Source organism: Erpetoichthys calabaricus (genome assembly GCF_900747795.2).
Source record: "Erpetoichthys calabaricus chromosome 1 unlocalized genomic scaffold, fErpCal1.3 SUPER_1_unloc_27, whole genome shotgun sequence".
NCBI classification, from domain to species: Eukaryota; Metazoa; Chordata; class Cladistia; order Polypteriformes; family Polypteridae; genus Erpetoichthys; species Erpetoichthys calabaricus.
In genome coordinates, this window is record NW_026261593.1 from 2,253,284 (window position 1) to 2,263,767 (window position 10,484).

Genomic DNA, 10,484 nt, shown 5'->3' on the forward strand with positions numbered 1-10,484 from the left:
TCACTTCTTGTGTAGCCTGTCAAACATCAGAATGTGAAATGTGTAATGAAATGAGATTTTCTATTCAGTTCTTCGTTTTTCCACCTGGAGTTGCTAAATTGCCAACACAAATAAAGTCTGCATGGGACTTACAAATGCTCTGAACTTTAGGGAAGCTTTGAGACAACTTAAATGGCAAGTTCTAGTTTTATAAATCCTAACTTTTCATAAAAAACAGTTTTTATATATGTGGCCAAGCATAAGGAAGTTTTATACATGTGGCTCTACTGAGCAGTTGTAATAAAGGACATAACATTTACAAATTAAGTGTGTTTTCCAAGTACAGCAACATTTTTATAATTGCTTATGCTGATCAAAGGTTGTTCCTAATTTCAGCAATCATGTATTTAATGTGAGTTAATGTTCATAATAAGGCAGCGAATTGAAAATAAATGCTTTTTTTTTTCCTTTTTGTTTTAAATTTTACACAGGAATGAAAGATCATTGCAGTGAGGAATGTGGCAGAGAATTGTCTAACAGGAGTGCTCTTCAGAAACACACAAGAGTTCACACTGGAGAGAAGACATATTGCTGTAATGAATGTGGTAAACAGTTTTCACAAAAAGGCCATCTACAGAGACACACGAGAGTTCACACTGGAGAGAAGCCGTATTGCTGTAATGAATGTGGTAAACAGTTTTCACAAAAATGCCTTCTTCAGATACACACAAGAGTTCACACTGGAGAAAAGCCATATTGCTGTAATGAATGTGGTAAACAGTTTTCACAAATGAGCAGTCTTCAGATACACACGAGAGCTCACACAGGAGAGAAGCCATATTGCTGTAATGAATGTGGCAAACAGTTTTCATATAAAGGTCATCTTCAGATACACATGAGAGTTCACACCGGAGAGAAGCCGTATTGCTGTAATGAATGTGGTAAACAGTTTTCAGATACGGGCAGTCTTCACAAACACAGTAGAGTTCACACTGGAGAGAAGCCATATTGCTGTAATGAATGTGGTAAACAGTTTTCACAAAAAGGCCAACTACAGAAACACACGAGAGTTCACACTGGAGAGAAGCCATACTGCTGTAATGAATGTGGTAAACAGTTTTCACAAAAAGGCCATCTTCAGATACACACGAGAGTTCACACCGGAGAGAAGCCATATTGCTGTAATGAATGTGGTAAACAGTTTTCACATAAAGGCTATCTTCAGATACACACTAGAGTTCACACCGGAGAGAAGCCATATTGCTGTAATGAATGTGGTAAACAGTTTTCACAGATAATCTGTCTACAGAGACACACGAGAGTTCACAACAGAATAAAAACAGTAGCAGTTCAAAAACCAGTCTAGAAAAACAAGAACCCTTCAGGACTCAAGAGTGAGGTTCAGTCGTGTCTTGAAAAGTAAGCAAACTAAACTATTGTTAAGAAATGAATCTCCAAGAGAAGCCATATTGCTGTTTGGAATGTGGCAAACAAATCTGTCAGAGCAGTACACTTCAGAGACGCACCAGAATTCACACCGGAGAGAAGTACAACTGAACTGTCCTGACTAAAGCGTGAGGTTCACTCCTGCCTGGACAGTAAGCACATGTAACGACTCAAATCCATCCTACTTAGTGTTGTGTCAAAAACAAATCAACATGGAGGAGACATAGAAGTTTATATCCTTTTTCCTTTTCCAGAAACAAAGTAAAGAACAGGGCGTCATACAAACGGCTTCTCACCAAAGCCCCTACAGCCTCCACCATGCGCCTAACTCTGTTTTCATAACATACGTGTTACATATAGAACTATTTACAATATATTATACACATTTCATCAGAAAAAAGAAAAAAAAAACACTTTACAATATACATATCCTCACACAATAAATAATAGTTTAGCTTTATAATATTATAAATTTGGCTATTTTAATATAACAGAAAATAAAAAAACATAACTTGACCAAAAAAAAAAACAGGGTTTCACACAAACAGCTTCTCAACAATGCTTATTCAGCGGGTTGGAAAATCAAATAAATTACTAATAATTATTAACACAAACTGTAAGAGCCAATCTTGGAAGGTTAAGGTTTTGAGTTAAACTTATATTAAAGTTTGCTTAATTTGTATAGAATATAATTTCTTCCATAGTCATAGACAATGGTATAGTCTTTTCCCCCTATAAGTTAGAAGAGATAGACTCTTCTTGCTATAACTGAGAAACAGTGTGATAATAGATCTAGTTGTGTTTAGAGCAGGTCCCAGTAAACAGGGACTTGAAAGATCCATTTTTAAGTTAGAAATGGGATAAGCATACAGTTTTCTGACCGTTTTGAAATGGTTCAGAAATTATAAGTAATTAGTAACGATTTAAGATGTAACAAGATTAAGCTTAGAACTAAATTTTTTCTTATTATAATTTTCCCTTTTTTTTTTTGCTATTTTTAATTTTCTTTTTGTGTGAACTGTTTTACTTTCAAACGTAACTAAACTTTTAAAAACAAAGATATTTTGTCTGTGGAATCATTTCTGCGCGTCAGGCTTTTGTTGAATCCCATTTTTTGAGTTGGAGCTGCTGAATTTTGGAAACTTAGGGAAAACGCCGCTACATTTTCGTCAGAAAACTTGCCATCTTGAAAGCTTCAGCCTTGAAACTGGAATCTACCATCTGAGGACAGAGGACGCTTCTGCTCCTGAACTCGTCAATGAAAGAAAAAGAACTGAGTCATTCCGAGGTACTGTGCTGTTACTTTCTACCTATGCATAATTGTAAATGAAAGCAAGGTCGCCGTACCTGAACTTGAAGATTTTAAGAGACTGTGATATTGTAAAAGACTTTGTGGATGATCGCTTTTGCTTTTGCCTTAGTTTTGAAGCCTCTCTATAAGGAAGTAACTGCTTTGTTGGAACGTACCAATTGTGACGTTTGTTGCTGAGAAGAGAACCAGCTGTCAATCATTTGAGCTGTTGTCATGGCAATCTCTAAGCATAACTCCAGTGAAATTAGTAGTGAATTGAGTACAGACTCGAAGCCAGAAAATGTAATCGGAGATCTTAAAGGTCACATAAGTCAGAGGAAAGATGAACTTTCTGTGCTTATAGCTGAAATAGAAAGTCTTAAAGATATTACAGAAAATCATTCAGAAGTAGCTGAAAGACTTGAAAATTTTTGAGAGACGCACAGTGAGATAGAAGAGTTGAATCAAAGGCTAATAGCAGCGCTAAATACAGAAAGTGCAATTAAGAAAAAGAAAACTACATTCGCCGAAAGCTCTAAGAATTGGAACGAATTTATTAATGTTACAAAACTATGGCTGAAAGATGCAAATAGACTGTTAACACATACATCCGACGAATAGCTAGTTAACAAATTCAAAGAGATGCAATTGCAAGAACGGGTTCGCTCAAAGTCAAAGGTGCAAAAAACTTCGCCTCAGTTAAAACACACTCTCAAAAAGAAATGCGGCTTATCAGAACAGCAAACCTCTGCAGCTTCAACTTCTTCTTCAGCAGTGTTGGTTGAACAATCGACACTCGATAGAATCCTACGAAGGTTGGATGAACTCGAGTTCATCCAGTTGGAAAGGCAGGAACGATCAGTAATAATCTCAGGGGCCCGTTCGGAGACTTACAAACAAGATCTCGTTGATGTGCTAGCGCCTAATCAAATCGAATATCAGAAGAATCAAATTCAATGTCAAAAAAATCAAACCGAAAGCCAAAAGGCAGTTCTCGAGGCTACAAAGCTGTTAGCTCACCAGTGGGAGAAACAAGATAAACCCCAGCGCCACGTACAGAAGTACCAATATTTAATGGTGATCCTCTGACATATTCATCATTCATTAGAGCCTTTGATTATGCTGTAGAGAAGGCATTTGAAAATGAACAAGATAAACTGCATTTTTTAGAACAATACACTAGAGGTCGCCCTCAAGAGCTCATTCAATCCTGTATCGGACTTGCGCCAAAGGAAAGTTATCAAAAGGCACTACAATTGCTCAAAACCTACTATGGAGATAGCAGACAGATATATAGAGCACACATTAAAAAAATTATGAACTGGCCTCCGATAAAGTCAGCTGAAGATGGGGGAGCATTAATAGATTTAGCTCTCTTCCTCGGTCGTTGCATGAATGCAGCACCTACTTCAGGAGGAAAACAGAACGAATTCGATATAGAAGAAAATCTACATATTGTCGTCTCAAAGCTCCCATATGAACTGAAACGAGAGTGGTTATCACTAGCCTGCAGTACTGAGAGAGAAGAAAAAAGAGATGTAAAATTTGATGATTTAATAAATTTCTTACACACACAAGCTCAGAACGCCTCTCATTCAATACATAGCACAGCTACGCAAAGCTACACCTACATAGAAAAAAGAGAGAGGAACGACAAAGGAAAACCTTCTATGATCTTTAGTCAAAAAAGGGGAAGTACTTTCGCTACAAACATCATTGAAACTGATGAAAAAGAAACTCCAGACACGTTAATCAAGAGGTCCTCCACAGACGCTTATGCCTTTAAAAGGCCTTGTGTATTTTGCAGTGGTCAACATATCCTTGCTGAATGTAGCAAAATCAAAGAACTGCCACATAAAGAAAGAATTGACTTTTTAAAACCTAAAGGTTTATGTTTTCGCTGTCTCAAACAGGGGCATCTTGGTAAGAACTGTAAAGAAAGAATGAAATGTCAGACATGTTCTTTTCAGCACCCAGACATCCTGCATATCAAAAAAGATTCCGGAGCAACATCTAAATCTACAGCTAGTGTGGCGACATCTACTGAAAAGGAAACCAAGACTGGAACTTGTAACTTTACTGGGGCCAGAGAAGAATGTGTGCTACAAGTAGTTCCTGTCAAGGTAAAATCTAAGAAAGGCGAAAGGTATGTAGAAACATATGCCTTTATAGACCAAGGCAGTACAGTAACAATTTGCTCTGAAAGGCTCCAGAGACAATTAAACCTTCAAGGGAGAAGAACTCAAGTATTTCTCAAAACTATGAATAACTATGATGATGATTCAAAAGTGCTAACACAAGGTTCTGTCTTATCTGATTTACAAGTCTGTGGTCTCAATGATGATAAATATATTGATTTGCCAAAGGTCTTCACACAGGTCTCCATTCCATTGGAAAAAGAAAATATTACACTACAAGAAGATATCGATAAGTGGGCATATCTTAAAGAGGTACGTCTAACTCATATTGACTCTGAAGTTGATCTTTTAATAGGAATCAACTACCCAGAAATCTTCAAGGAGTCACGAACCATATATAGCCAAGGAGGTGGACCCTACGCTATGAAGACTGCACTTGGATGGGTTGTTGGTGGACCATATAAAGAGATAGATGACCTCACAAAACAAAGTGGTAAGATACCCAAACATTCAATCAATCGTGTGTCAATAACAGAGATTGAGGATATGATGATACAACAGTATAACACAGATTTTCCAGAGCGCAGCTGTGAAGAAAAGGAGGAGATGTCACAGGAGGACATCAAGTTCATGCGCATAGCCTCAGAATCTGCGAGTCTGGTAGGTGGCCACTATTCTTTAAATTTGCCTTTGAAGGATGAAACACTGAAAATGCCAAACAATCGCTGTATTGCTGAACAACGTGCTATTGGACTCAAAAGAAAACTGAACAAAAATTCAGGTTTCCACGGAGACTATAAAGTCTTCATGAAAGAAATTATAGACAAGGGTTACGCTGTCAAGGTACCCAAAGAAAACTTAAATGGCAGTGAAGGCAGAGTGTGGTACATCCCACATCACGGTGTGTATCATTCAAAGAAAAATAAAATTCGAGTGGTCTTTGACTGCACAGCCACCTACCAGGGAATGTCACTTAATGAACAATTATTAAAAGGCCCCGACCTAACTAACACACTCACTGGCGTCCTTACAAGATTCAGAAAGGAGCCAGTAGCATTAATGGCAGACATTAAGTCAATGTTCTACCAAGTCAAAGTACCAGGTAGAGACACTGATCTTTTACGTTTTTTATGGTGGCCTGAAGGTAATCTAAGTAAAGACCTTGAAGAATATAAAATGACAGTACATCTTTTTGGTGCTACTTCTTCACCCAGTTGTGCTTCTTATGCTTTGCGTAGAACAGCAGAAGATGCCAGAGATACATTTCCTGAGGAAGCTGTTAACACCGTTCTCAATAACTTCTACGTGGATGACTGTTTAAGGTCAGTGAAAACAGAGGAACAAGCTATAAAGCTAGCAAAGGACCTCCAAACTCTATGCCTAAAAAGGGGATCTCATTTGACTAAGTGGATGAGTAACAACAGAGAAGTTTTATTGTCTATACCTGAAGAAGACAGAGCTCATGGACAAAAAGACTTAGACTTGAGCCACAGACTCCTTCCCACAGAGCGTGCCCTGAGTGTCCAGTGGTGCACAGAAACGGACAGTTTCAAATTTCAAATTAAGTTACAAAACAAGCCCACTACAAGGCGTGGTATTCTGTCTGTTGTTAGCTCAGTTTATGATCCACTTGGTTTTCTAGCACCCGCCTTACTGCCAGCAAAACTTATTCTAAAAGACTTATGCAAAGAGAAATTTGGGTGGGATGAAGAAGTAGAAGTCAAACACATTCAGAAATGGAAAAAATGGATGGATGATTTGCAGTTACTAACAGAATATAAAGTGAACAGATGCTTCAAACCCACAAGGTTTGGAACCATAAAGAGAGTACAAATGCACCATTTTGCAGATGCTAGTGAAGATGGATATGGCACTGTCACTTACCTTGTCTTAACCAACGAAGAGGGCAAAAAGCATTGTTCATTCCTGATGGGCAAGTCAAGAGTTGCACCATTGAAACAGGTCACAATTCCAAGATTGGAGCTGACAGCAGCCTTGTGGCAGTAAAATTGGACAAAAAGCTTAAAGGTGAGCTTCAAATGCCTTTAGAAGAATCTACATTTTGGACTGACAGCACCACGGTGCTAAAATACATTTCAAATGAAAGCACTCGATTCAAGACTTTTGTTGCCAACAGAATGTCCGTGATCAGAGATCATTCACAGCCTTCACAGTGGAGGTATGTCACATCTGCCATTAACCTGGCTGATCAAGCATCCAGAGGGCTAAGCATAGAAAACTTTTTCAAAGCACCACATGGTCACAAGGTCCAAGTTTCTTATTGAAGCCCGAACGGCAGTGGCCAAAAACACCAGATCAACCAAACGATTCACTCATTGAAGATGATCCAGAAGTTAAAACTTGTGCAGTTAACATGACAAAAATAGAGGCAGCAACCGAGCCCATCAACAAACTAATCACTTATTTTTCAGATTGGCATTGCTTGAAGAAAGCAGTGGCTTGGTTCCTCAAGTTTAAAGACTTAATGCTGAACTTAAGAAATGAAAGAAAAACATTCCAACTAGAAGTCAGTCAGACTAAAAGTAATCCAGAAGAACAAATCAAATGGATTTTCAATCCACCATCAGCTTCTCATCAAGGTGGAGTGTGGGAAAGACAAATCAGGAGCATAAGAAAGATCTTAAACTCAACACTAAACCAACAAACACTCGATGATGAAAACCTTCCTACAATGATGTGTAGAGTGGAATCAATACTCAATAACAGACCCCTTACAAAGACATCGGATGACCCAAATGATTTGGAACCACTCACACCCAATCACTTGTTGTTACTGAAGACAAAACCTAAATTACCACCCAAACTTGTTTCAGAAAATGAACCATACCCAAGAAGACGCTGGAAACAAATTCAATACATGGCTGATTTGTTTTGGAAAAGATGAACTAAAGAGTATTTGCCAAAACTTCAAGAATGTCAAAAATGGCTAGCACCAAGAAGAAATTTTGAACCAGGGGACGTTGTTTTCATTGTAGATAAAGCTACACCTCACAATTCCTGGGTAATGGGTCGAGTCATCAAGACAATGCCAGATGCCAAAGGTACAATCAGAAGAGTTTGTGTGCAGACCAAAACCAGCACACTGGACAGACCTGTGAATAAACTGTGCCTGCTTCAAGAAAGAGCCAATGTTTGAAATATGAAATTTTTAAAGTGTTTGTTTGCAGTGTTAGTAATTTGGAAACAATAGCTAATATAAAGTTAATTGGCTCATATTGAAGTAAAAGTATAGTAATTGTCTCCGCTCCTGCATAGCCAATTAGGGGCCGGAAATGTAAGAGCCAATCTTGGAAGGTTAAGGTTCTGGAGTTAAACTTATATTAAAGTTTGCTTAATTTGAATAGAATATAATTTCTTCCATAGTCATAGACAATGGTTTAGTCTTTTCCCCCTATACGTTAGAAGAGATAGAATCTTCTTGCTATAACTGAGAAACTGTGATAATCGATCTAGTTGTGTTTAGAGCAGGTCCCAGTAAACAGGGACTTGAAAGACCCATTGTCAAGTTAGAAATGGGATAAGCATACAGTTTTCTGACCGTTTTGAAATGGTTCAGAAATTATAAGTAATTAGTAACGATTTAAGATGTAACAAGATTAAGCTTAGAACTAAATTTTTTCTTATTATAATTTTCCCTTTTTTTTTTTGTTATTTTTAATTTTCTTTTTGTGTGAACTGTTTTACTTTCAAACTTAACTAAACTTTTCAAAATGAAGATATTTTGTCTGTGGAATCATTTCTGCGCGTCAGGCTTTTGTTGAATCCCATTTTTTGACTTGGAGCTGCTGAATTTTGGAAACTTAGGGAAAATGCAGCTACACAAACTAATAATACAAAATCAATAAAATCAAATGTAAAATAAAAATTAAAATCCAAAATATACACATGATCATTCTGTACACCACACCGAATTATGTTTTAACACTGTGGCAGCGCACTAAAAGAAGAAATGCTTTTTTAAATTTTATTTTGTTTTTGTTTGTTTGCTTTTGATAATAAAACATACAGAACTGTATATAAGAACCCGGGGGAGCACATAACTTATTTAATACTTGAGAATTACCAAATAATATACATGTCAAATAAATAGAATAAAATTAGAAAAGGTTTGGAGAGAGCAGACTTACCTGTACAGCATCCACCATCACCTGAGGGTGCCTGCCGTCTGTGGGGAGTCGCATTAATTAGCATCCATACTCCAAAATATGACACTAAGTTTACACAAACAATTGATTTTGGGAAAATTCTTAACTAAAAGATACAAAAAACTTAAATAAAGACAGAATACACTTTGTTACACATATTGCAGTACTGGATGTGCCAACAATTCTCACAAATCAGAATCTTCTGGGCCACAAAAGAATTCAGACTGGGTGCCACCTCCAGAAGTGGGCTTCGTTGGAGAAAATCTACACCAGGGGGCTATCAACCCTTTGTCATGGCATACCACCCCAAAAAATATAAATGTTCTGAAATACCCAAATTTAATTTTGTTGTTAAAGTGTTAATTACTGAACTGTTGTTATGTTAAACTAAAGGTGGAATTTATTTTTCTCCCACACAATGTTCTTTCCGAGAGCTTTTCTAAGGTACTAGTAATGTTCACCTGTCAAAGACTTGTGTTAGAGTGAATTTCAAAAGGATTTGATATGTTAGGACTGATAGGCACTGGCAGTGTGTCACCATGAGGAGGTCACTTCAGCTGTCTGTGCTAATACTGGAAAAGCAAAAGAAATGCCAGCAATTGTGTCTCAAATGTCGTAAGTCTGCACAGTGTCAGTAAATATTATTATTATTATTATTGTCAAAAAGTTTAGTAATGTCACACCTTTGGACCAGAAGGGGTTTCCTGTTCCTGAAAGACTTTGCATTCCACTATCTTGGTTTACCTACAGTGTGCTTACTTTATTGTTGTATATTATTTCTTGCTTTGAATAAATTACAATCGCCTGTCTGTCATCTCCAGTCATCTGACGGTGACTCCTGCACTCGGCTTTCTGTTGGCCAAACCCTGTGAATTAGCACATTTTCCAGAGGTCCATGAAACCCCTCTTTTACATGGTCCTTTGAGCCGAAAGCTAAACCGACCAACCCGAGAACAAAATTGACAAAGCAGTGTGGGCGGAGGAGCCTAACCTCATCTCTAGTGCACTGGTCATCGATGTAGAAGAGAACATCTGAGCTGACATCTCCACATTCAGCCAAACCCCAACTCACACACTGCAGACCACCCATCTGTGGGCGCCGCTATGGCCTTTCAGACAACGGGCTCAGTGCACTAAGCTTGAAGTGTCGGCCGAGGCTGCTGACAGACGAGGATTCCATCTCACCGTTTGGACTGGGATGTGAGATCCTGTCCTTCCAGAGGTAACGTGTTGTCCATCACGAGCTCCAAGCAGAGCGCAGATAGCAAACTGAGAAATGCAGTGAAGTAACCGATCAGTTAAATCACATCATGGCAGTAACACATGCAGTGTGCGTACAGCTTTACTACGACTCTTTGTTTTTTCCCCCCATCGAGACAAGTGAAGAAAAGAAACGCGCTGAACTGGAGAAGATTAGGATTTTGTAAGTAATGAGCAATGTAATTAATATAATTTAAGTGACGT

The 10,484-nt window shown here is 38.0% G+C and overlaps 1 protein-coding gene across 1 annotated transcript; it reads left to right on the top strand.

The window, feature by feature from the left end:
• Window positions 1-472: 472 nt before the first annotated feature.
• On the top strand, window positions 473-1,951 carry LOC127526419 (zinc finger protein 239-like). Its single transcript, XM_051921866.1, has one exon. It carries the CDS (start codon window positions 473-475, stop codon window positions 1,343-1,345), a length of 873 nt encoding a protein of 290 aa, XP_051777826.1. The 3' UTR covers window positions 1,346-1,951.
• The last annotated feature ends 8,533 nt before the right edge of the window (window positions 1,952-10,484 follow it).

Bases quoted from the DNA above. Each gene is read 5' to 3' on its own strand.
- LOC127526419 (XM_051921866.1), top strand. From the start codon at position 473: ATGAAAGATCATTGCAGTGAGGAATGTGGCAGAGAATTGTCTAACAGG.